General features: G+C 38.5%; 1 protein-coding gene across 3 annotated transcripts in view; it reads left to right on the top strand.

The window, feature by feature from the left end:
- Trappc8 (trafficking protein particle complex 8) overlaps window positions 1-26,750 on the top strand; it is a gene marked incomplete in the record, with an annotated part of 92,627 nt that overhangs the window by 49,350 nt on the left and 16,527 nt on the right. For all 3 annotated transcript variants that reach the window (XR_001231969.1, XM_005372747.2, XM_005372745.2), the window contains 9 exon segments: window positions 8,876-9,100; window positions 10,326-10,434; window positions 12,166-12,360; window positions 12,766-12,896; window positions 13,661-13,735; window positions 14,130-14,256; window positions 17,394-17,548; window positions 23,285-23,727; window positions 26,150-26,297. Coding sequence is in view for 2 of the 3 variants with exons in the window: in XM_005372747.2 (XP_005372804.1) it covers window positions 8,876-9,100; window positions 10,326-10,434; window positions 12,166-12,360; window positions 12,766-12,896; window positions 13,661-13,735; window positions 14,130-14,256; window positions 17,394-17,548; window positions 23,285-23,727; window positions 26,150-26,297 (1,608 nt within the window).

Below are 26,750 nucleotides of genomic sequence, written 5' to 3'. Positions count from 1 at the left end.
GTACCAGGAATCGAACTCACGACCTCACGCTTGCCAGGCAGGCGCTGTGCCCCTAAGCTAAATCCCCAGCCCCTGGGTTTAAGTCTTGATCTTTTCATAGCTTAAGCCTGGTCAGGTTGCTTTAGCTTCTTTGAACCTTGGTGTTTTTTTTTTTTTTTTGTCTTTTTCAGATAGGGTCTCGATATGCAGTTCAGGCTGGCCTTGAGCTCACTTTGTAGCCCAGGCTGGTCTTGAACTTGCAACAATCCTCCTGCCTCAGCCTCCCGAGCGTTGGGATTACAGGGGTGCGCCCCCATGCCTGGCTCTTTTTTTTTTTTTTTTTTTTTTTTTTAAGAGTAAAAGAAGGATAACATAATAATAGGGGGGGCTTGCCAAATTACAGACAAAGTGGTAGGAAATTATCAATGGTTATTGTTTCACATATTATCTACAAGATAGTTTCTCAGGAAAACAAATAGACAAATAATAGTGAGTTATAGACAAAAGAGGTAGGAGATTATCAGTAGTTGTTGTACTGTACTTCGGTATCTGCAAAGTGGCTTCTAAAGAAAACAAATAGAGCTATACATGAGTGACCTATTGAATAATCATTAACTTTTCTCGATGGTTGTTGTAGGGAACACATAATTATAGACATGCATCCATTTATGAAGTAGGATAGGAACAGTACAAACATTGCTGAGTTATGGATAGATTCATAGGAAAATATCAATGACTGCTGTAATACATGGTGGTATCTTCAAAGTGGTTTCTCAGGAAGACAGAGATACGCAAGAAGGATCTAACAAGTAGTTACAGCCGAAGGGTTGTCAAAAGTCAAGTGAGCTGTTTGGGGCAAAAGCCATTTTTGTAGCGTTTTCTCTCCAGCCTCCCATCACTTTGAGACCCTACAACCAGTTAGTGTCCTCTCCCCAACTGTCAGCACAGGCAGCAGGAATCCTGCTGCAGACTTCTCCGGAGCTCCACCACAGCCTGTACTGTCAGGAGAAGAGTGGCTTCCAGAGAATCTCTGCAGGTATTGTGCAAGGTCCTCCTGGTTTATAGCTTCCAAGCGGCTCTCATGACCCAGTCCACAGGACCTCTGACCCCTCGGGCTTAGTCTGCATTCTCGTGTTCTCCGAGTCCTTGTTCAGCAGCTGCTCCTCTGCTGACTCTGGACCTTTCTGGTTCTCAATGGCAGGAACAAGAGTGGCCCATTGTATAGCATGTATTCCCAGGGGTTTCTCCATGTTTGAATGATTCACACATGTCCGTGGGTGGGCATCTGCAGCTGGTGCATGGTGGGCCAGTTGTGTCATTGCTTCTCTGTGTCGTGGTAGTTCTCAGTTAATTGGCGGTGGCCAGCCTGAGGGCTGGAGCGCAACAGCACTTGCCACCGCGTGGCTCCCCCTGCACCAGGGGTCCTCCTTCCAGGTGCCTACGAGGCAAGAAGCGAGCCAATTGGAAGATTGGCACTCCCCGCCCATGGCTTCCTGTGCGCCGGAGGCCCTCCCTCTGGGTGCCTACGAGGCAGGAAGCGAGCCAGCTGGAAGACCATCGCTTCCCACCCGTGGCTCCCCATGTGCTGGAGGTCCTCCCTCTGGGCGCCTACGAGGCAGGAAGCGAGCCAGCCGGAAGACTGGCGCTCCCCTCCGCGTGGCTTCCCCTGCACTGGAGGCTATCCCTCTGGGCGCCTTCGAGGCATGAAGCGAGCCCCAGTGGTATTTTAAAATTTGAGACAAGATCTAAATTGTCTAGGCTGGGTTTGAGCTTGTGATCCTTCTGCCTCAGCTACCCAGTTCTGGGATTACTGTGTGCTACTGCGTTGGGAATAAGGCCCTGGGATTTTAAAAAGCTGCTTCTTCGCATCCTCGCACCTTGGAAGCTGGTAAAACTGTTAGGTTTTGACCATGCATCTAGCCAGGCATGGCGGTGTAGGCCTGTAATCCCAGCACTCAGGAGGCTGAGGTGGGATTACCATGAGTTTAAGGCCAGTCTGAGCTACATAGTGAGACCCTGTCTCAAAAAGAGGGGAGGCACTACTGTCTATGGTTTTCAAGGAGGCAACCTAAGAAACACCCTCCCTGCAGGCAGTGAACTATCTCGTCTCCTGCCGCAGGACTGCAAGACCCTCAGGTGACTGAGGGTCATCAGCAGAAGGTGGCCTCACTCACTAGGCTCCAGGTGGCTGGCAAGCATATGGCACCCTGCAATGGCTCTGTCCGTGTCAGGCTACTAATCATTCAGGCGTTCACAGGTCGGAACACTGAGCGTAGACATAGTCTCGATTCTCTCTGCCGCCTAGTGACGCAGATGTGACACAGCAGCCACACCTGCAATGCCTCGAGGCACGCCCGGCTTTGAACCTCAGATTTATTTATAAAATTTGTAATTTTACCCGTTTTTATGAAGTTAAACCAAATCATAAATGTGAAGGGCCAGACGCACTGTGCATTTAAGTAGTGCTGAGGTTTTCCTACTTGGTGTCTTGTCTTCTGTTGTCCCTAAAGGAGTGCTTTATCATGGTATTGATCATTAATGTATATTAATGTATATTAATGCCATTAATGTATATTAATGCAGTCGTTTCTTGTCTCAGGGAGCAGTTGAGTTGTAAGGATCATTGTTGATTTACATGGATTTCTGTAGCCGCAGTTGTTCCTATAAGCGTTAATTGGAGAAACTTTGCTGGATTCTGAGAGTAGGGGCGTTATTGAGGTAGTACAAAGACCAATGTGGGTTGAACAATCATCACATATTCCAGGGCCTGAGCATACACCCATAAAATCAGTATAGTGTTGCCTATTAAGAAGCTTTTGCTCTAGTAGAGGAGTATGAAGTTGAAAAAAATAGTTAATATGTTTTTATGAACATACTTAATATTTTTACAGGTAAACAAAACATGCCAGTGTTTTAAAATGCATGCTGTCTCAAAGGTACAAAGAAATAATGATGTTCAAAAATTCCTCTCAATTTCATGTTAAAATGCCCCGATTTTTAAAAGCCACCATTTTAAGTGTGGTTTACTGTCTTTCTTTTAAATTTAAAAATCTTAACGTGTTTATATAGATTGCCTTTTATAATAAATGATATACCCCACAGTTGGAATTTCTTAGCCTCTAAAGCGGAAAGAACATGATAAACTGTAATTAATTTTTCATAGTCCTTTCATAGTAAGCAACAGTGTATCTGAAACATTATCCCAGTGTTTATCTCTGCTTGAAAATTTTTCTACTTTAAAAGAGAAAAATTGTATTAAACAGTCAATTTCTTGTTTAAAAAGAAACATGTATGCCTTTTTAGGAATGACTTTTTGTCTCTTAGTGAAAATAAGTCCTTCTTTTCTACTTACATTTGTCCACTTTAGTGAATAGTTTCATTTAGGAGGAGTTGTGTCATTGGAACTGGAAATAGCTGCTTTATTTACCTTCTCAAATTGGATGGCTTATTGCTTCTAGGAAATGTTTACCAAGTTAAAATGATCCATTTCTGGTAGCTTGAGATTCTGGTAGGATTTGTTACCTAGCCTTAGTAGTATCAAGCTATAGTTACGCCATGGAGTCAATGATTCCAGGGCAGCTGTGTTTACTCTTTTATGAGCGCACAATACACATGAGACTCAGGAAGCTTTCGTCACAGACAGTACATGCAACGCGAGAGTGTCTGTCGGAAAACTGACTTTTGCTGTGTTAAAGTCAGTCAAGAACAGTCTTCTTGGAAGAGAGGGCACATAGAACACATACTTGTTTCTGCCATTAAAAATTAGAGATTTTCGTTTGATGTGAAAGGACATAACTGAAATCCCAGCACTCTGAGACGCTGAGGCTGGAAGATTGGAAGATGCAGCCCACTCTGGGCAATTTAACTACTCAACAAGACTCTGTTTCATAGATAGATAGGGCTGGGGGTTAGTTTGGAGCAAAGGCCCTGGCTTCAGTTCCCAGCAATGCAAACAAAACAAGACGAAAACCAAAAAATCTGGTATGTTGGTAGGGATGAGAGAAAGTGAGAGATGATGTAATGTTAACATTTCTCTTTGTCCTCTCTGAGAGTTCATGCTGATTGCCCAGAACTTTTTTATTGTTCAGATTTTTTCCATTGCAGATATCAGCAAGTTAGGGCTTTTCAAGAAGAGAACTGGCACTATAAAGGGGAGCATCAGTAAAAACCGTGTGAGGTCCATGCTGTGGAGGGTGTGTATGACTGTGTTCAGAGTAACTTGGACCATTTTTTCTTCTCTTTTTTTTTTTTTTGGCAGTACTGGGGATTGAACCCTGGGCCGTGTGCATACTAAACAAGCTCTGTATATCCCTACCCCTACGTTCTTTCTTTTAAAGACAAACTTTTATCTGGGTGTAGTAGCATAGCCTGTAATCATAGCACACTGGGAGACTGAGGTAGGGGGATCACAAGTTCAAGTCCAGCCTGGGCAATTTAGTAATTTATGTTTGTTTTTTTTTTTTTGGTTTTTCTCCGGTACCGGGAACCGAACTCACGACCTTGCGCTTGCCAGGCAGGCGCTTTGCTGCTGAGCTAAATCCCCAGCCCCTCTTTTTTTTTGTTTGTTTGTTTTTTTTTTGTTTTTGTTTTTCTCCCAATTTAGTAATTTAGTGAGATCTTGTCTCAAAAAATAGAGGGCTGGACATGCAGCGTAGTGTGAAGGCACTGAGTTCAATCCCTGGTATCAAAGGGCAAAGGGCAGGGGGCAAACTTTAAATCCTTGTTGTGATGCTTTTTTTTACCCCTTAATTCAGACTGTCCTTGAATTTATTATGTAGCCCAGGCTGGCTTCAAACTCACAGTGCTTCTCCTCTCTCAGCCTCCCAAGTGCTGTGCCACTGCGCCCAGCCCTTTTTACCACTTCTAAATCTCTTTAGATGCTTTTCCAAGAAAACTTCAAAAATCTGCCTGAACTCAGTTTTCTGTGTATCAATTTTTAAGAGTGCATGGGTTCCATTACTAAACGCTAAATAGAGATTAGGATTGTTTGTTCAGGAAACATTTAAAAATTACTTTGACATAATCTCAAAGTACCAGAACCATTGCAAGCTCAATTAAGAAAGTTTGTTTACCTGAACCGTTTGAGAGTTAAATTGTGCACCCGTTGCCCTGTTATCCCCCAATGCTTAGGGCTGATTTTCTGTACAGCATATGATAAGCAACAAAATCCAGAAGTTGGCACTGACGTGGTGCTCCTCTCTAATCCTCGACCCCTTCAGAGTAGCATTTATCCACAAATGTCCTCTGCTGTGGGACGTAGAATCCTTAGTCCTTTTTTTAACAGAGAATCTCTTGGTTTCATGACATCCAGACTTGAAGTTTATAGGCAAAGTGTTCTGTAGAAAATCCCTCAACTGAGTTTTTTTTTTATATTTTCCTCATGGTGATAGTCATTGAAATTGCACAGCTTTGTAGAATACTGCTAAAGAGGTAGTATGTTCTTGTTGACTGCTATTGAGTGGCAGACAATTTTGATTTGATTTCATTATTAATTAGTCAAGAAAATATTTCTTTAACAGCCCCCCCAAAGGCCCCACAAAGACATTTCTGACTATATATGATAAAATTTTTGTAACGTCCATTTTAAAGGGCAATAAGAGTATATACTACACAAAGATTGAGTTGAGAGAAGCCTTTTCTTGGTACCAAACCACTCCCCACCCTCACCCTCAGCTTATTCTTTCTTTTTCTCTTTAGTGGTTCTGGGAATCAGGGCTTTACATGTGTTAGGCAAGTGTTGCACCCCTGAGCTGTACCCCCAGCCTGTTTTATTTTTTACTTTGAGCCAGGGTCTCACCAAAGTAAGAGGCTGGTCTCGAACTTTTTTTCTTTTTTTTGTTTTTGGTCTTTTTGAGACAGGGTCTCACTATGCAGTTCAGGCTGATCTTGAGCTTACTTTGTAGCCCAGGCTGGTCTCGAACTCGCAACGATCCTCCTGCCTCAGCCTCCCGAGTGCTGGGATTACAGGCATGTGTCACCACGCCTGGCTGGTCTTGAATTTTTGATCCTTCTGCTTCAAAGTCTCAGTGTGCTGGGATTACAAGTGTGCGCCACTGTCCCTGGCTCCAACCCCCGCCCCCTGTGGTTATAGAAATTCAACATAGGGCCTTGGCACTGAGTTATATGCCAGTCCTCTTCTTAGTTTTAATTTTGAGGTAGTGGCTCATTAAGTTACTCAGGCTGGGCTCAAACTCATGATCTTTCTGCCTCAGCCTCATAGAGTTCTGGGATTATAGGCATGTGCAGCCACTCCTCTCCTTCCCCCCCCCCTTTTTTTTTTGGTACCAGGAATCAAACTTGGGACCTTGCACTTACCAGGCAGACGCTTGTACGGCTGAGCTATATCCCTGGCCCCCACCTCCTTTTTTTTAATGCAGTCTTGCTAAATTACCCAGACGTGACTTCAGTGTGCAGTTCTCTGCTCCAGCTCCTGGGAGCACAGGTGGGTGCCACCATATTCAGCTTCCAAATCCATTTTTAAGAGGGAGGTTGTCTGAGTTCAGAGAGTATCAGTGACAGTGAACACCAGCTGTCTGCTGTTTGCTGTAATAGGGTGCAGCCGTGGGCAGAAGAGAGTACCAAATTCTGTCACTATCAAATAAATGAAACAGTTTAAAATGTGTGCATGAGCTAGGCATGGTGGTGCACACCTGTAATCCTAGCACTGGGGAGACTGAGGCAGGAGGATCGCCATGAGTTTGAGGCCAGTCTGGGCTACATAGTGAGCTCAAGACCAGCCTGGACTACACAGACCCTGTCTCAAAAAGTAAAGTGTGTATGTACATATGTATTTGTGTGTCTGTGTCTGTAAGCACGTGTATATCCGTGATTATGTATAAATATATGTACATACACAATATATGTATGAATATATACACATAATATCATATACTCACACAAATTAGTTGTTTCCATTCAGCCCTGTGCTATAACAAAAAGGACAGCCATAACAAATTAGATTTCACAGAAAACCTCATTAAAAGTAATAAACAAAGTTCTAGTTTGTGATTATGTTACTGCTCTGGAAATTCCCAAATAGTTTTTCACTAGTTTTTTTTGGCTCACATCTTAGACTCTTTGTATTTAGACAAAGCAGCTGCTTGCTTCAGGACTTCTCAGTTTGTAGACAGTAATTATTCTGGTACTGCTTCTGAGTTTTGTTTTGTTTTTTCCCCCTCTCTGGTTAATTATGGCTTTCATATGAGGTTTTTTCTTTTTTTTGGTCTTTTTGAGACAGGGTCTCACTATGTAGTTCAGGCTGGCCTTGAGCTCACTTTGTAGCCCAGGGTGGTCTCAAACTCACGATGGTCCTCCTGCGTCAGCCTCCTGAGTGCTGGGATTATAAGCGTGCACCACCACACCCAGCTCATATGAGATTTTTGGTATAGAAAGTGAGAGTTCATTTCAGTCACTCTCTTTTTTTTGGGGGGGGTATCAGGAATTGAACTCAGGACCTTGTGCTTGCCAGGCAGGTGCTTGAACTGCTGATCTATGTCCCTGGCCCCTTCTCTTTTCTTTTTTTAAAATCACTTAATCCTTTATTACTGCATCTTCAAAGTAACCATTTTGCCATTAGTTAGGTAGTGATGGATACCTGATACCTGGTGAGGCTAGAGCCAGAGCTGGAAAAGCTGAGCCCATCAGCTGTGACTGACTGCGACCTGGGGCTTTTCCTTTGGAATTTTATTTTGATGTAAAATTATGGGACATTTTTGGCTGTTTCAGTGCTGTGACCCGTTCTGCTGCTTGTTTTCTTTGTGGTGACACTGGAGTAACGACTTCGGTGCTTTTGCTGTTGGTTTGCTTTTCTGTACTGTGTATGGTTAATATGAATTCATGCCCCTACCCTCCACTTAGCTGTCTCTTCTGTCAAGTGTGCTGTTGCTTGCAACACTGCAAGAATGTAGTGGTCTGTACCTTTGGAGCATTGTGCCATAAATGTTTCACCTTTACTGCAATACTCATAGGTTTTGGCATTCCACAAGTTTCCATTCTGAATCCGTTTCTTCTGTGTCATGTTGGTTTTAATCTTCTGCTGTTCTCAGTTCTGTGGTAGGTGCACTGAACAATGGAAAGTATACTCTGATCCTTGCAGAGGGCGCCTTGTGGAGGGAGCTGTGGTAGCCCCTGGGGTTGGGAGAGAGCCCTGCCAAGTATTGTGCAGGCTGCTCACTGTGCTGTTGTCTTAGCCATTCCTTTCTGTGAACGGCATGAGACATCCTCATGGTGGTCACAGCACTGGCCAGTGAGATATGGCTGGCAGGCAGGCAGGGGTAGCATGGGTGGGCAAATAGGTTAAATTTTTAATACAGGAACATAAGGTTGACATATCTCATGCAAATCTTGTCCTGACTGACTTCCCATTTTGTGGCCACATAAATTCCATGCATAGTTTTGGTAATAGACAAGAGAAAAAGGCTTGATAAAAGTATTTTATAATGTGGTAGGAAAAATTATATGAAAACAAAGTATGCTTCTAGGTATAGTTTAAGAACTTTTATTATAATTTAGTGAAACCTGCCAGTTTTAGATATTAAAAATTCCTCAGAAGTTGACCTTTTTAATATGTTCCTCAGAGAAAGAGTAAGTTTCATTACATACTGGTCTTCCTTTTTCTTCTTTCAGGATCCCTGCTATGTACCATAAACACACACACACACACACACACACACACACACACTCCCTCCCTACCTACCCCTATTGAAGAAGCTTAATCTGTAAGATACTCCATATTTGTGTAATTGCAGAGAGATTATCATGTTAGTATCATTTTTTTATCATTTCATTTTGTTAGCAGAAGAACCAGTTAGTACTTGTGTGTGTCGATATGTATGTATTTATTTTTTCTAATGCAAGACAAATTTGGACCTTAATACTTTGTTTCGTTTCCTTACAGAAAAAGCATGCTTTGCGCTGCTATTGTCAGGCCATGCAAGTTTACAAAGGCAAGGGCTGGTCTCTTGCAGAGGATCACATTAACTTCACCATTGGCCGCCAGTCCTACACACTGAGGCAGCTGGACAACGCCGTGTCTGCCTTTCGGCATATTCTAATCAATGAAAGTAAGCAGTCTGCTGCTCAACAAGGGGCCTTCCTCAGAGAGTATCTTTATGTTTATAAGGTAAAGACTTCTTTTCAGGAGTAGATGCTAAAACTCAGTTATTATTTTCAACATGAAAGCATACTTATTATTATATCCTAGGAGTTTAATAAAATGATTTTATTAGGTTATATATAATTATCAGTTATAATAAGATTGTGGAAGACTAGGTTGCTTAATCATAGATCTTTGTTTTATTTCCCCTTCCAGTTGTTTTTTTTTTTTTTTTTTTTTTTTAAGACAGGTTTTTGCTGTGCAGTTCAGGCTGGCCGTGAGCTCATTTTGTAGGCCAGGCTGGCCTTGAACTCACAATGATTCTCCTGCCTCAGCCTCCTGAATGCTGGGATTACAGGCGTGTACCACCACACCCAGCTCCAGTTTTTTAAAAGAGACTTTTAGTATATGAGTACACATTTAATTTGTGGCTTTTTAAAAAATGTGATATATCATACTTCAATGATTTTTTGTTTTTTGCATCCTGGACATTGAACCCAGACCTTGTGCATACCAGGCAGATATTCTTCCACTGAGCTACACTGCCAGCCCTTGCGGCTATTTTTGGAATCATAGAGGAAAAAAGAAATCCCTCAAGCTTTCTGGAGTGTTTCTTTGTGTTTTTATAGGATCACAACCAGTTTTGCAAAATGCCCTCACCATCTTCGGGAAACATACATTCCTTTCTTATAAAAGCTGAAAAAGTATGGATCTGGGGAAAATAGGTGGTCTTTTATGGTGTAATGTAGAAAAATGAGTAGGAAAAGAATACTTCACTGAGACAGGAAAATAGAAAATATAAGGCTTTTTTTTTTTTTTAAGGCATTGTTTTGTGGAAAAAAATAGGAAGTGGTAATTTTTTCTCCAGGGCCTGTGAATAGTGAATATTGTGTCTATCCTGCAGAAAATAAGTGCTCTTAGGCTTTATTAATTTGAACTCATATGGATGAGAATTTTGGCAAATAGGTTACTACAGTGAATTATAGCAAGTAAAATGCATACCAGAATAATATTTGGAAGTTTAACATCCAGAGAATAACAAGTTGAATAACCCTAGGAAGGTTCTTTTGAGGCAGGATGAATAATACCTAAAGTTCTTCTCAGTTGTAAGATGACTCCAGTATATTAAAGAAAACTAATAATTATGTAATATTCTTGCCTAATGCATTTTTAATACCTTAGCAAAATGTAATACCTTAGAAATTAGAATTTTCTTCAAAACTATTCCTTTTCTCGTTTGTATTTCTCCCAGAATGTAAGTCAGCTGTCGCCAGATGGCCCTTTCCCGCAGCTTCCTTTACCATACATTAACAGTTCAGCAACACGGGTTTTCTTCGGCCATGACAGAAGACCAGCAGATGGTTAGTAAAGCTTTATTGGGCCTCGTTACCTAATGATTACATTTTTTAAAGTTTTCTTTTTTTTTTTTCCAGTGATGTATCATTGAATGTTTGAAAGTAAATAACTATATCTCTTTACTATTGTTCTGCCATGTGAAGATAACCATTACTTCAGTATTTTTCCTTTCAGCCTGAGAACAAAAAAACAATAAAAACAAAACAATTCTGATAGCAAGAGTTTTTCTCACATAAGAGTGCTCATGTTGTTAGATAATTTTGGTAAGCATTTTTAATGTTTTGGAAGAGATTTCATTCAGTGCATATAAAGTATTTTACTTAATATCTTGTCATACAGCTAGATGGTTTCCGTCTTTTGATTATATAAAATAGTAGCATAAACATTTTTCTTGATGAAAGTTGTTTTTACAACTTCTTATGGAAATTTCGTATGTACACAGACGCAAAGAACAGTTACAGTACTTTTATTCCACTCTTGCAAGCCTTTAAAAAATTTTTTCCCCCTGAGGATTGAGCCCTGCCTGGAAAGGCACAGTGTACCAAAGATATAAATATTTTAAGTCTCTTAATGCTTGTAAAAGTAAATGCTGTGTTTCTAAATATTCAATATATTCAATGTGGCCTTCCTTGAAATCTAGTTTTATGTTATTAAAATACATCATTGTATAGCAGCATTCTTTATAATAGCACAAAATGAATTGATACATTCTGATGTAATCACACAAGGGATTTATGCTGTAGAAATGAGTGAACCAATTCTATCTGTTTTGGTATGGAAAATGAAACATAATATTGAGTGAAAAAAATACATCAGATTACAGTGTAAATTTCACAAGGTAGAAATCAATTGTATACATTGTAAAACAATTGTATACATTGTTTACATACTCATGTGGTAAAATACACATATAATGAGGCCTGGTGTTGCGGTGCGCGGCTGTAATCCCAGCACTTAGGCAGCAGAGGCAGGAGGATTGCCATGAGTTTGAGACCAGCCTGGGGTACATAATGAGTTCAAGGCCAACCTGAACTATTTAGCAAGACCCTGTCTCAAAAAAATGGGAACAAAAAAAATAGGACAGACATATTGTGAGAATGATAGACTTCAGCTTTAGAATAACGCTGGGAAGAGATGCCAGTGTGGGTAAGAGGGAGTAATCAGTTTGGAGAGGATTGCAGAGTGGATAGCAACTCTTTCTGTAATATTCATATTCAAAGTCATGTGATAGAGGTTGCCATTTGCTAAATTTCAGGATGCAAGTGTTATTCTTCATGCATTTTTATATTTGCAATATTTCATGCCTTTTTATATTTGAAATTTTTTTGGTACTGGAAATCAAACTCAGGACCTTGCACTTGCCACTGAGCTATATCCCTGGCCCTATAGTTGAAATATTTTTATATTTGAAATATTTCATGTAAAAATTATATGTGGAAGCTAGGGAAATACATTCTTTCAAAGTCAAGAGGAAAAGAGTATCAGTGTATATATATATATTTTTTTTTTCTTTTTTGAGTATCAGTATTATTAACAAGCAAAGTTCCAATTACAAAGAGGATTTCTTTTTTTTTCCTCAGAGAATTGGAAATAGGCAAGAATCAAAAGTGCATGTGAATATATTTGGATACCTCTGATTCTTAAAATACTATTTGATGCTATGTTCATAAATGGCTATTTAGTGTTGTGATACTTTCACTTACTTTTTGCTGTTTGTATGTGTGCCTTTTTTAAAGGTGAAAAGCAAGCAGCTACTCATGTAAGTCTTGATCAAGAATATGACTCTGAGTCTTCTCAGCAGTGGCGAGAGCTTGAGGAGCAAGTTGTGGCTGTGGTTAACAAAGGAGTTATCCCATCCGGTTTCCATCCCACACAGTACTGTTTGAATAGTTACTCAGATAACTCCAGATTTCCGCTTGCAGTTGTAGAAGGTGATATACTTTAAGTTTTTATTCATGGCTTTCTTGGGGTTGGCTTTACAGCAGATTCATGATACTGTACTGATTGCTATACATTACTGAAGGCTGAGATGGAAAGATAAACTAGGAACCCTTAATTGAACTGAGCTACATTTATAAAAACCAAGTAGTGGAGCCTGTAATGCAGGTATGTGCACTGTGCCTGGCAGTGTAGAAGAGGGAATGGCATTCTGTACAATGGGGAGATCTTTAGAAGAGGTGATTTAAAAGCTGAATCCTGAATAAATGGACCATTATGAGGTGGTGAAGGACAGATTAGGCAGAAATACAGAGCTACAAAGCTACGTGTGGTTAGTATTGAAATGTAGGGTGATGTGTGAGGTTTATTAAAGTTCATTGTGGGCCTTTCTTTTATAGAACCAATTACAGTGGAAGTGGCTTTTAGAAACCCTTTGAAGGTTCCACTTTTGTTGACTGACTTATCATTGCTTTGGAAGTTTCAACCTAAAAATGTCAATGGAAAGGATAATGAAGAAATTAGAGAACTAGTAAGTTATTAAAAGGTATTTGTAATAAGCACATTTCAGTAATAGCCTAACAGATACAGTAATGACATTTCTACTTCTGTTTAGTGAGATGTACTTCATTTTTTGCTTATTTTTCCTTAGTTTTAAGATTTATATGTGCTTAATTTTGAAAATTGAGAATAGAAAATCTTCCCAGTATCTAAAAATAGGCACTAACATTTTGTTTCATGTCTGGCATTTCCATTTGTATGTTTTCTCCTCATATTTGAGATTCCCATTTCATATATTGCTTTTTTCATTATATATTGTTTAATGTGCTCTCTGACAGTAGCCTGTCTTAATACTCTGTTTTTACATGATCCTTGTATGACTGACTCATAAGCTGTTCCGTCCCTGGTAGTCTTTTGGAGGTTTCCATTTGTTTAGTAGAACTATAATTCTACGTAATTTTTTTGTTTTTCTTTTATTTCATTTTTTACTTTTTGGGTTTTCTTTGTGATAGGGTTTTGCTGTATAGTCCATCCTGGCCTTGAACTCACTGTGTAGCCCAGGATGTAGTGAATTCAAGGCCAGGCTCAACTACCAAGGCAGACCCTATCTTTAAAAAAAAGCATAGGGTCTCTATCTTTAAATGTGCCTCTACTCTTAAATGTGGAAGAAATAAACTTTGCGTAGAACTTAACCACATAGTTAGAATCTAGTAGAAATGTTAATTTAGTGTTCTGTTTTTAAATATTGCATAAAAGCATGTAGAATGTGTATTTTTAAAAAATAATTTGTTTTAGGTTACAGGTGAACCTGAAATGATTGGAACTGAAGTTATTTCAGAATTCTTAATTAACAGTGAAGAATCTAAAGTGGTAATTGTCTCATCACTTTTCTATCTTAAACTTTTCTAAAATTAAACGGTAGAAAAAATGGCTTAATTTTTTCAGGTGCTTTGTGTTTCTTTTTTTTTTAAAGAGGTACAACTGGGAGATTAGAAAAATAGAATTACTCTGAAAAGTAGGTTAGTAGTAGCCTTTGATTTAATTTCTAAGAAGACTGTAAAAGCTTTTCACTTTTTGCTTGCTGTCACTGTGGTAATTTCGCATGACATTTAGTTGAATAGAATATTTTGATTTTTATTAAAAGTATTATTGTGGATCTAGGCCTATAATTGTTGAATTTAGAGACTGCAACATTACAAATTTTAGGTATTACACTATTAAAAATATTATTAAAGTATAATAAGTGATCTAAATATCTCCACAGGCGAGACTAAAGCTCTTTCCCCATCACATAGGGGAACTGCATATTCTGGGAGTTGTTTATAATCTTGGCACCATTCAGGGATCCCTGACCATGGATGGTATCGGTGCTCTTCCTGGATGTCACACAGGTAAAGCTGTAACATTGCTAAATAATTAGAAAATTAATTCGTATTCCATAGAATAAAATAAATGAAGTGAGGTATTTTCTAAATGTACCTTTAGATAAAGGCATCAAATTGTCTCCTTGGTGTAGGAACCTGAAAGACTAGGTAAAACTCAAAACGTACAATAGATGATAGGAAAGGGAATGAAATTGCTCAAAGGAAGGAACGACTGGGATGAGCGAAAGAAGAAAAAAGGAAGGCAGAATATAAATATATATATGAATAGCTGCAATAACTGTCTTGCTGATGTCTTATGATGTATTGAAATGAACAGTTAATGTCACAATTTTTATGTTCTGATCGATTTTGCATGCTTGTGTCTGTTGGTCTGAGCAACTGATCTGAAGGTAACAATATGCAACGGAATTACAAAGGTGAACTCCTACTATCTTGTCTAGTGAAACTCTGTATTATCTCTTATGTTTTATGGAATAATTATTTTCTTATTCTCTTTAATGGTTTGAGCAATCTTGCATTCTTACATCTGGTAATCTGAACAATGTATTTGAGGATAGCAATATGTAATGTTACAACCACTGTTGATTCGTATTATTTTGTCCTGAGATCCTGTATCACTTTGAATGTTCTTGCTTTGATTTGTTTATGTTAGTGATACTGATATGCTGCTACTGTTCTATTTTTTGTTTGTTTCTCTTTAAAAAAAATTAGATAAAGGCATTTAGGCAGCTGTAAATCTGAAAATAATTCAGATTATTTTATTTTATTTTATTATTTTTTTTTCAGATTATTTTAAACCTCCGCTGTAGCTTTAAAAATAAACAAATATATTCCCATTTGATGTATTTTCTTTTGATAATTGTTAGGCTCTGTTCTGTGATATTTCATCTGTTATACAAATTTAGTAAATTCTAACCATTTATTGAAATGCGTGCTCCAGTACAAAGAGCTCTTCAACATATTGGTTTTTTTTTAAACATTTATTTTTTATAAAACATGGAAAAAAATTAAAGACTACTGTTTTCCACATCATTGGTTGTTAAACACTTGAAAATAATCTGAATTATTTTCAGATTTACAGCTGCCTAAATGCTATCCTGAAAGTGGAGTTTTAGTAGTAAACTTTTATCTTGGGTACTCTATGCAATATGTTTTACAAATTATTTATTTATTTATTTATTTATTTTTGGTTTTTCTCCGGTACCGGGAACTGACCTCATGACCTTGCGCTTGCCAGGCAGGCGCTTTGCTGCTGAGCTAAATCCCCAGCCCCTTACAAATTATTTAAAGAGCAAAATTATATACACATTAAACACAATTTATTGTTTTCTTTAATTCGGGGAACACTTCAAGATCGAGTATTACCTTGCCATAGTATGTGTAGTTAATTGAGTTTGGGTAAACTTGGAGGAAGTTTGTTATAAAACCCTCTACTTCCAGTCCTTTGTGTAGCAGACATATCTTAGTTTATAACAAATTAAACTGACTAGTCATTATTAGATAAATTTAGCATTCACAAAAGCTGATTGTTAGTGTTGGGAGATCTTCTGGGACACTTGGAGAGCTTGATCTTTTTAACTCTTAAATATTTCTACCCCCTGCATATCTAAGATAATACAAAATTTTTAAAAAGAAATGGAATGAATCCATAAAAAATTTAAAATTATAAACCAAATATTTGTTCTGAAATTAAGTATGGTATTCTGCAGTTAGTACTGTGTGTGTTTCTTGTTTGACAAGGGCCAGAGAAGGTTCATTTATGCATAATCCTTCTAATTTATTGTGTTTCTAAAGCCAGGTAGGTGGGTGGTAAGAACTGTTTGAAGACAACAATATGCAATATAACAATGTTGAATTCCTCCCATCTTGTTTAGTGAAGCTCTGTATCATTGCTAATTTTTTAAATTATTTTTTTATTCTAATTGATCAATTTTGCATTCTTACATCTGGTAATCTGAGCAACTTTGTTGAAGATCACAATATTTAACAACCATTGTTAATTTCCTATCATATTTTGAAATTCTGTATCGTTTTCATTGTTTTTGTCTTTGTTGTTATTTTGTTAGTGTGTTTTCTCTCTAAAATAAGAAAAAACGGTTTGAAGCTCTTTTCTCACTTGTACATAATTAGTATCTTTTTTTTTTTTTTGGTTTTTCTCCGGTACCGGGAACCGAACTCACGACCTTGCGCTTGCCAGGCAGGCGCTTTGCCGCTGAGCTAAATCCCCAGCCCCCATAATTAGTATCTTAAGTATCAGAGTTATCTTTGTCAATAAAATACAGCAAATTGTTTTATTTGATGTTTCAAATATATGCATTAAGATCATAACTAATATGTTATTATATAACTTTGGTGGGAGGAGACCATGAATTAACTGTTAAAAGTAGTCCCATTTTATGAGTTTTTGTGTTTTAGTAATTGGGGTCTGTATCAAATGCAATGTGAGAAATGCTCCATTATATATCCAGTCTGAAACTGTCATGGTGACCCTCAGCACAGTACAAACTTTGAATAGTCCTGCAGAAAGATGGAGTTGTAGAACTAGCGTATTTTCACAAGTACATGTACTGTGTGGAAGCCTTTGAGAAAAATCTCATGTGAATATTCAATATGTTAAAGCTGTCTGTACTATCTTTAATTTTCTTTGTTTATTCTCTTGTAAAAATGTAGTTATATATGATTCAGAAATATTTCTAATTAGTATATATATTTAAATATGAGTAACAAAAAATTTGACATGTTCTATGTTTTTAAATTTCATTTATGTCTGTCTATCTTTCTGTCTCTTCTCATGGCCCATGTCAAATATTGGGTCCAAGACAGCTGTTCTCTCAGGTCCTTTGTTTATTTAGCATTATGGTTTATAAAATATAATTTGAAGGACTTTCTGCTCAGTGATATATGGTCTTCATACAACATAGGTAACACAAAACAAAAAAAGAAATTAAGTAGTGTACCGTAGGTGGTATCAATGTGGAATTAAAATATACTTAATTCTTTTATTATTCTTACTCTGTAATTGTGTAGAGTTTTTCTAACAATCATCTGAAACTTACAGTATTCATATATTGAAGTTAATATCAGTTAATGTACCAAATGATGTTAGGGCACTGATTTTTTATTATTTTATTTTTTTATTTCAGGGAAACATTCTTTGAGTATGTCAGTACGAGGGAGGCAGGATTTAGAAATTCAAGGTCCTCGACTTAACAACACAAAAGAAGAGAAAACGTCGATAACATATGGTCCAGATCGACGATTAGATCCTATAATCACCGAAGAGATGCCACTGTTAGAGGTATTTCACTTAAAATTTCATGGACTTAATAAAATGTATCTACATAGCCAGATGATATTTAAATTAATTAGAACTTATAGTTGTTGATATTACATTGAGCCATACTTTTAAATTATTGTTAAGCTAACATTAAATGGACCTAATTCATAAATGCAGGGTAGTCATGCAAATTAGCATGAAGTCATAGCCAGTTATAAAATGTAGGCCTCCGAATATTTTTTTTTTGTATTTCTTTTTTTTTATATATATGTATATTTATTTTAAAGAGTAAAAGAAGGATAACGTAATAATAGGGGGGGCTTACCAAATTACAGACAAAGTGGTAGGAAATTATCAATGGTTATTGTTTCACATATTGTTATCTACAAGATAGTTTCTCAGGAAAACAAATAGACAAATAATAGTGAGTTACAGACAAAAGAGGTAGGAGATTATCAGTGGTTGTTGTACTATACTTTGGTATCTTCAAAGTGGCTTCTGAAGAAAATAAATAGAGCTATACATGAGTGACCTATTGAATGATCATTAACTTTTCTCAATGGTTGTTGTAGGAAACGCATAATGATAGACATGCATCCATTTATGAAATAGGATAGGAACAGTGCAAACATTGCAGAGTTATGGATAGATTCGTAGGAAAATATCAATGGCTGCTGTAATACATGGTGGTATCTTCAAAGTGGTTTCTCAGGAAGACAGAGATATGCAAGAAGGATCTAACAAGTAGTTACAGCCGAAGGGTTGTCAAAAGTCAAATGAGCCATCTGGGGCAAAAGCCATTTTTTGTAGCGTTTTCTCTCCAGCCTCCCATCACATTGGGACCCCACAACCAGTTAGTGTCCTCTCCCCAACTGTCAGCACAGGCAGCAGGAATCCTGCTGCAGACTTCTCCGGAGCTCCACCACAGCCTGTACTGTTGGGAAGAATGGCTTCCAGAGAATCTCTGCAGGTATTGTGCAAGGTCCTCCTGGTTTACAGCTTCCAAGTGGCTCTCATGACCCCAGTCCACAGGACCTCTGACCCCTTGGGCTTAGTCTGCATTCTCATGTTCTCCGAGTCCTTGTTCAGCAGCTGCTCCTCTGCTGACTCTGGACCTTTCTGGTTCTCAATGGCAGGAGCAAGACTGACCCATTGCATGGCATATATTCCCAGAGATTTCTCCATGTTTGAATGATTCACACACGTCTGTGTGTGGGCATCTGCAGCTGGTGCATGGTGGTCCAATTGTGTCATTGTTTGTCTGTGTCATGGTTGTTTTCAATTGAGCAGTGGCGGCCTGCCTGAGGGCCATGAGGGCCGGTGCGCAACAGCGCTTGCCAGCACGTGGCTCCCCCTGTGCTGGGGGCCCTCCTTCCAGGTGCCTATGAGGCAGGGAGCGAGCCAGCCCGAAGACCGGCGCTCCCCGCCCGTGGCTCCCCATGCTCCTGGGCCCCTCCTTCTGGGTGCCTACGAGGCAGGGAGCCAGCCAGCTGGAAGACCAGTGCTCCCCGCCCATGGCTCCCCGTGTGCTGGAGACTCTCATTCCGGGTGCCTACAAGGCAGGGTGTGAGCCAGCCCCACCTTCAAAATATTACTGGAAATGGGGGAAACATTTCTAACAGAATACTTTGACTATTAAAATTTGTGGCTCTTTTTTATAATTTATAAAAATCATATGTGAATAAATCCTAGCACTCAGGAGCCTATTTGAGGCCAGCTTGGGCTACCTAGTGCATCCTGGCCAGCCTGAACTACATAGTGAGACCCACTCTCAGAAACAAAACTTTTAAGCACTGTAAAAGTTTATGAATAAAGTACAATATTCCCTCACCACCTTATTCCACTCTGCCCTACTTTTATACAGTATGGGTTTAAGTTCCAGTGCTGTGAAAGACATTAGGGATGTGGGCCTGGGGAAGTTGCTGAGGGGTCGAGCATTGTTCAGTGTGTGTGAATCCCTGGGTTCCATCCCCAGCACCATAAAAACAACAGCAGCAAACCTCAAATAAAAAAAGAAACCTCCAATAAAAAAAAGGAAGATGTTAAATAGTATAATGTGCAAAAGATAAAATGTTTTAGTTGAAGGACATTGGAATATCTTATGGAAACTAAAGTATTGCAGAACTGTAAATCTCAAGGAAGGAGAAGGACTCAGCTTCAGAGAATTGAGGACCAAACATTTCTAAGATTGTAAAAAGAATTGCTTTTGATATGATGCTAGTTAATTGGTTCAATAGCTTCCAGTCTTTTTTTTTCTTTTTTGTATTGCATTTTGATTTGAACTCAGGGCTTTCACAGCCACCTGCATTCCCAGCTATTTTTATTTTTTCATTTTGAGATAGGGTCTCACAAAGGTACTCAGGTTGGGCTTGAGCTTATGATCTTCCTGCCTTAGTCTCCCAGAGTGCTAGGATTACAGATGTGTGCCACCATGCCTCTCTAACTTGCAGTGTATATGCTACTTTAAACTTCGTTTCCGGTAGAGAAATGTGGCCCTTCTTGGATCTGATACCAGTTTGAGAGGCAGGCCAAATGCAAGATCATGTTGTAGAAGTGTATGGATATGAGTGTGTGGCGGCCCTTCTGTATCTTCAAGTTTCCCCACCAGGGCAATTATGAGCCTGGCAACCTGCTTCCAGTATGTGCCAGCAGTGTATGATCCCAAATTGGTGTTTATCTTCTCAAACCTTTGTGCACTTATGTAGCTTTAATAATTATATGTAGAATCATACCATATGTGAAAATGATGACGAATGGCGTGTGTGTGTTCAGAGGAGGATTTTGTTGAGCCATTTGGATTCTGCCCAAGTTTGATACCTGATTAACATGTTGCACTTAAAAAGATATCTTTTGGGTAAATAAAAAGCATGTGGCTGAGCATGGTGGTGCACGCCTGTAATCCCAGCACTCAGGAGGCTGAGGCAGGAGGATTATTGTGAGTTTGAGATTAGCCTAGGCTACAAAGTGAGGTCAAGGCCAGCCTGAATTGCATAGGGAGACCCTGTCTCAGAAAGACCAAAAAAAAAAAAAAAAAAAAAAATGTGGACTTCAGTGCTAGTTTCTGGTTGATAAATATTTCTTTTTTTTTTTTTTGCTCTTTTTGAGACAGGGTCTTGCTGTGCAGTTCAGGCTGGCCTTGAGCTCACAACTACATGTTTTAACTTTGATACATTATCTTTCATCATGTTAAGGTTAATATTTATGAAGTCATGTCTGATAATCTGTTACTTTGTCTTTTCTACATTTTGTAGTAATAACAGCCTTCCTTAGTCAAAACTTGTACATTTTATTTTATTTTTTTTGGTATTGGGAATCAACCTATAGCCTAACTTGTGATAAGTAGAGGTTGTAGTACTGAGCTACACCATGCCTCAGTTTTATTTTTTAATGTCTTTGTGTTTTAAATTGAAGGAATGCACTTTTCTGAGTGTCAAGAAGGTACAAGGCAGTGGTGACAAACCTATGGCACACATGTTACTTGTTTTTAAGACAAAAGATGTTAGTGTATGCGTTATTTTTCGTCTTTTTTTTTTGAAGATGGTCTCACTATATAGTCTCCAGGCTGGCCTCGAATTAGTGGCAATCCTCCTCCCTCGGCCTCCCAAGTAATGGGATTGCAGATGTGCACTACCACACCTGGCTATGCATTATTTTTCTAAACTAAACCCTCAGTGTTCAGGTGCAATTTTGGGTTGCAGTTTGGGCACTCATCTCTAAAAGGTTCGCCATCTCTGGCATGGGGAGGTCTGTCTGTTTCCAGCCCTCATCCTGTTAATATGGAATGGGCAACTCATTACGCATCTTTCTGTTTACTGGTGTCTTTTTTCTTTTTACTAATATCTTGAAAGTACCCAGATCTATTTGTTTTTATATTCTACTTAGCATGTTTGATAATATTTCATTTCTGTGTCAGTACCATATGTTTGGCTTTTTGTTTTTTTGTAAAGTTGGTAAGCACGTACCTCTTAGAGTGTTCAGCTGTTCTTTTTCATGGACTTTTGTCCAAGCTTTTCAAGTTCCCACAGTAATAATTTTAAGTAGTTAAGATTAAAATGCCTGAAGATGAAATGAATTAGTGTTCAAATTTAGTGCTAATCACTCTTACAGCTTAGAAATAGTTAACAAACATTTGTTGGGAAATATATATGAATTTGTGACAGCTTACTTCTAAAAGGGAATATCCTTATCACTGTGGTTGAAGTTATCAAAATAAATTAGTGGAGGATAGCGAAAAGAGGCATTTTAAAATAATTCTACTAGTTTATAATTTTCATTTAGTCACACCATTTAGTTGCTCTTCATTTGTTAAGATTGTGAAGTGTATAACTGGTGGTTAAATGTAGTGCTTCTCAGATAACATGGTGTTGTAGATAGAAGCTTACTTTTAGGTTATTTAATCCTCATCCCTAATTACCTGCCCTTAGAAATTTTTCTGCATATAGTACAGTGAAAGTGGAAGTAAATGTTGGTTGATTATATTTGTCTATTATTGTTGTTGATTATATTTGTCTTTTATTGTTGTTGTTGTTGTTAGACAGGGTCTCGCTATGCAGTTCAGACTGGCCTTGAGCTCATTTTGTAGCCCAGGCTGGTCTTGAACTTGCAGTGGTCCTCTTGCCTCAGCCTCCCGCATGCTGGGATTACAGGTGTGCGCAATCTCGCCCGGCTGGCTTTGATTTTAAAATACTGAACTCAAGAGCCTTTAAATTACATTCACCTTATTTGTATGTTACTTGTTCTGTATTTATCTTTGCTCCTTTCTTAATCATAGTTTTAAAAAATAATCATTGCTCCACATGCAGTTCTTTTTTAAGAGGATATTTTAGAGCAGAGGACCACTTATTCTACGTAATAACTGGTGTTTTGTTGATTGAACAAAAAAACTTGTAAAGTGCATAGAAAAATCAGTAGGTCCATACCCTAATTTTAGCTTAATTTTAATTTTAGTTTAATTTAAACATACGAATATACATTTATCCATTTATCTACCTTTTTTTTGATGGTATGGATTTAGGACTAGAGACCTTTTTTATGAGTGTTACAAAGATGAATTTTACAGTGTATTTCCTTTTACCTTTTCATGCATTAAATTGTATTCATAAGTTTTCACCATAACTTCTGCTTTTGGTTTCTTCAGAGTAAGAATCTAAAGACAGTTTTCAAATAGTGTAAATGCAATAACTATTTAGTTTTTAGTCTATAAATAGAGGCTTCCCGTTACTTTGGCCAGGTTTTACCCTCATGTTGAATTGCTAAAAGCGTGAGGTTGTTTGGAGCCATTTGGACTTGAAAATTATGGCTCTGGAACCACAGGTCTCTGTCTTCTCCTTATTTAAGACCCAGGGTTGTCTTTTCATCTTACTGATGTATATAAATAGTTGAGCTACTTTTTACATTGACAATGACAAGAATTATCAGACTGATTATTTAATTCACGTAGCCGTGTTAAATTACTTGTAACTTTTCTAGGTTATAACCTACAAAGTTGTGGAAGTTTTAACATGCTAACCTTCTTGTTGCTAGTATTTTACCTTTAATTCGTAACTCAGAATCTGAGTCGCAAAGGAACATTGATCTCTTTGTCTCATATTTTCTAAAATAGTTAATACTTTCTAAATAGTTAATACTTCTTGTGTCAAAGAAAAGTAATGAAATACTAATAAACCGTTAGTAAAGAAAGACATCTTAAAGTGTTGCTCATTAGTGGTTCAGAATTTTTAACAGACCATATAATAATGTTTTTTCCCTCCAATGCAGGTGTTCTTTATACATTTTCCTACAGGGCTCCTCTGTGGAGAAATCCGAAAAGCATATGTAGAGTTTGCCAATGTCAGCAGCTGTCCTCTTACTGGATTGAAGGTTGTTTCTAAACGTCCCGAGTTCTTTACCTTTGGTGGTAACACTGCTGCTCTAACACCACTGAGCCCCTCAGCCTCTGAAAACTGTAGTGCTTACAAGACCGTTGTGACAGACTCTGCCTCTGTGTGCACAGCGCTCACATCGTCAGCCTCTTCTGTAGACTTTGGCATTGGCATAGGAAGTCAGCCAGAGGTGATTCCTGTTCCCCTTCCTGACACCGTTCTTCTGCCGGGAGCGTCAGTGCAGCTACCGATGTGGTTACGTGGGCCTGATGAAGAAGGTGTCCATGAAATTAACTTTTTATTTTACTATGAAAGTGTGAAAAAGCAGCCTAAAATACGGTGAGTGTTATGAAACTTTCTAATTTAAGCTCTATGCTCAGTATTCATATGTATGTTTCAATAAATATTTTGATATTTGTAAATATACTGTGTTTATCAAGAAATTGCCTGTCCCAAATTATGAGCAATGTTTATGTCTAAACTTGTCCCACATAGGCACTAAAGGTGAAGTAGCCAAAAGTTGGAAAAATTTAATTGTGCTGAACTTTTTATTTGCTTCCATCTGTAAACTTCATGATTCTTTGATATGAAATTACTGTAGTAAAAGTTACTATAAATTTATTAATAAAATAGACTTCTATTTATATATGAACCAACTTGCCTACAATTATTCTTTATAAGAAAATCATTTTATTCTCTTCTTAGCTACCCCTACCCGCTCCATGTATATACAGTATCTTCAGAACAGATGGTTATTGTTACTAATGGATGGTCATTGAAGAAATCAAAACTGGGGCTGGGGATTTAGCTCAGCGGCAAAAGCACCTGCCTGGCAAGTGCAAGGTCGTGAGTTCGGTTCCCGGTACCAGAGAAAAAACCCCCAAAAAAAAAAAAAAAAAAAGAAATCAAAACTGACTGGCTCATCAGATTCGGGCCTGTATACTGCACAGCAAAATATTTTATTTGTGATAGTGCCATTGTTGTTTTTACAGAATTAACTAGACTTGTGCTGCATTTATTCAGTGGAATGTCTAAGTATCTTATAAAACTTACTGTGAGAACAAAAATGGGGTAATATTTTTAAGTATGGATACATTTTAGGACCTCAGTGTTAATTCTCCTTAAGGTAATAGGGAGTGCAGTAGCCAAGGTGGTCAGTGACGGCTTTGTGTTTAGTGGTTTAAGTGGTGCAGTAAACCTTCAAGGACAGTAAAGATTTCAGGATTTGGATATCAAGGCAGTGGAATTTAGATACTATATTTATTTTGTTCAAGAAAATATCTAGGGCTGGGCATGGTGGTGCATGCCTGTAATCCCAGCACTTGGGAGGCTGAGGCAGGAGGATTGTTGTGAGTTCAAGGCCAGCCTGGGCTACAAAGTGAGCTCAAGTTCAGCCTGAATTGCATAGCTAGACCCTGTCTCAAAAAGACAAAAAAAAAAAAGAAAATATCTAGGGCCGGGGATATGGCTCAGCGGCATAAGTGCTTGCCTGGCAAGCCTGAGGTCATGAGTTTGATTCCCGGTACCAAAAAAAAAATCTAAATATCTTATAAAACTTACTGTGTGGAGAAAAACGGAAGAGTACAGTAAGTATGGGTACATTCTAGGTCCTACTTAATTGCTCATTCTCCTTAAGATGGGGGAGGGGTTACTTTAGCTGCAGTAGTCAAGAAAAGCTTTGTGGAAGGGTTATGGAGTACATTCGTGGTAAAATGAGCTTACAAAGAAGGATGAAATGGAAACAGAGGTTTGTAATTGAGGGGAAGAGGCTTGAAGGGAGGGGAGGAGAGTGGGAGAAAAAGGAATCAAGATATCACAGACAGGTGCAGATTCCCTGTGGTGAATGTGATCACTATGTATATCTCAACTGTACCAATAAACTTAATAGGAAAAAAAAAGACAAAGATTTCAGGAGTTGAATGTCAAATGGGCAGGATTTGGGCATTCCCGGGGGAGTGTCTCTATGCATGAGTAAAGATTTGTAAGTTAGAGACTCTGAACTGAGTAGTCAGCAGAGTGTAAACTTCATGTGAAACAATTAAAGGGGGGTAAACCTTTGAAATGTACAGTGGTGTGGTGGAGATCTTCGCATGCCAAGGTGAAGTTTGGATGGCTGCGGTCTCATTCAGTAAGTTCAGAGCCACTGTGTCTCGGGCTCTTTCTCTTCACTGGAGCACAGCTGGCTGCACTCAATTTAAAGCCGCAGAGGTTTATTTCTGCTCTGGTTTCAGAGATCTCAGCCTGTGTTCTAGAGGCTTCTGCATAGAGGCAATGTGACAGAGGGTCTGAGCGGAGGAAAGCTGCTCACCTCATGGTGTGCAGGATGCAGAGCACAGAGCCGGGAGGGAGATAAACCCTTCCCAACCCTGCGCCAGTCTCCCCTCCTACCAGCCCTGCCTCCCTACCGGAAGCCGGTTACTGCCCTGTAGTTGAGTCACTGTCCCAGAAGTGAGGCTTGGGGTCATAGCACACTGATCAGGGGATTACAGTGCATTGGGTGGGGATTATTTCCAGGTATTACGCAGACGAGTTTGATGAGCAGGGGAAAGCCTAGAGCAAGGACAGTAATAATTTTCCTCCAAATTGAGAAGAAAGAATTGAACCAAAGTTAGGTGAACAGCGTAATTTTTATTGTATTCTTCATTTTTCTAGATTATAAATGTTCCTGAGAGTCACTCATTCCTAAAATCTTGAGTTGGACTTACACAATTATAATGTAGGGAGAGGCTCTTAAAATTATTTTTTTTTTTAACTTCCTCAGACATAGAATATTAAGACATACTGCAGTCATTTGTACTAGCCGGTCTTTGAATGTAAAAGCCACTGTCTGCAGAAGTAATGCACTTGAAGATGAGGACGGCAAAGGAGACAATATGCTAGTCTTTGTGGATGTGGAAAATACCAATACTGTAAGTTGGCCTAAAGCCGAATTATATTTTTAATCATATTTAAAATATTTGCATTATTTTTAGTAATAGGTTTTTTTCACTCACAAGACAGCTTAAACTATGAATTTAGGAGTATTCATATAAAAGTATGTAAACATATCCATAACTTAATGCCTCAGTCTTCAAATAAAGGATCTGCTAATATTTATTTATTTATTTTTTTGTTTTTTTTGAGACAGGGTCTTGCTATGCAGTTCAGGCTGGCTTTGAGCTCACTTTGTAACCTAGGCTGCCTGAAACTCACAAGGATCCTCCTACCTCAACCTCCTGAGTGCTGGGATTACAAGCGTGTGCCACCATGCCTGGCAGGATCTGCTGATATTAATACACGTTTATACAGTGTAGCTCCAGGTGCCAGTAACGCAGTCTAAAAGAGATCTCATAAAGTACTTTCCAGTTGCAGCATGGTGGTGC

Source organism: Chinchilla lanigera, unplaced genomic scaffold, assembly GCF_000276665.1.
Source record: "Chinchilla lanigera isolate Chin_1 unplaced genomic scaffold, ChiLan1.0 scaffold00001, whole genome shotgun sequence".
Taxonomy (NCBI): domain Eukaryota; kingdom Metazoa; phylum Chordata; class Mammalia; order Rodentia; family Chinchillidae; genus Chinchilla; species Chinchilla lanigera.
The sequence above is the reverse complement of the archived record's forward strand: the minus strand, read 5'-3'. Positions and strand labels throughout refer to the sequence as shown.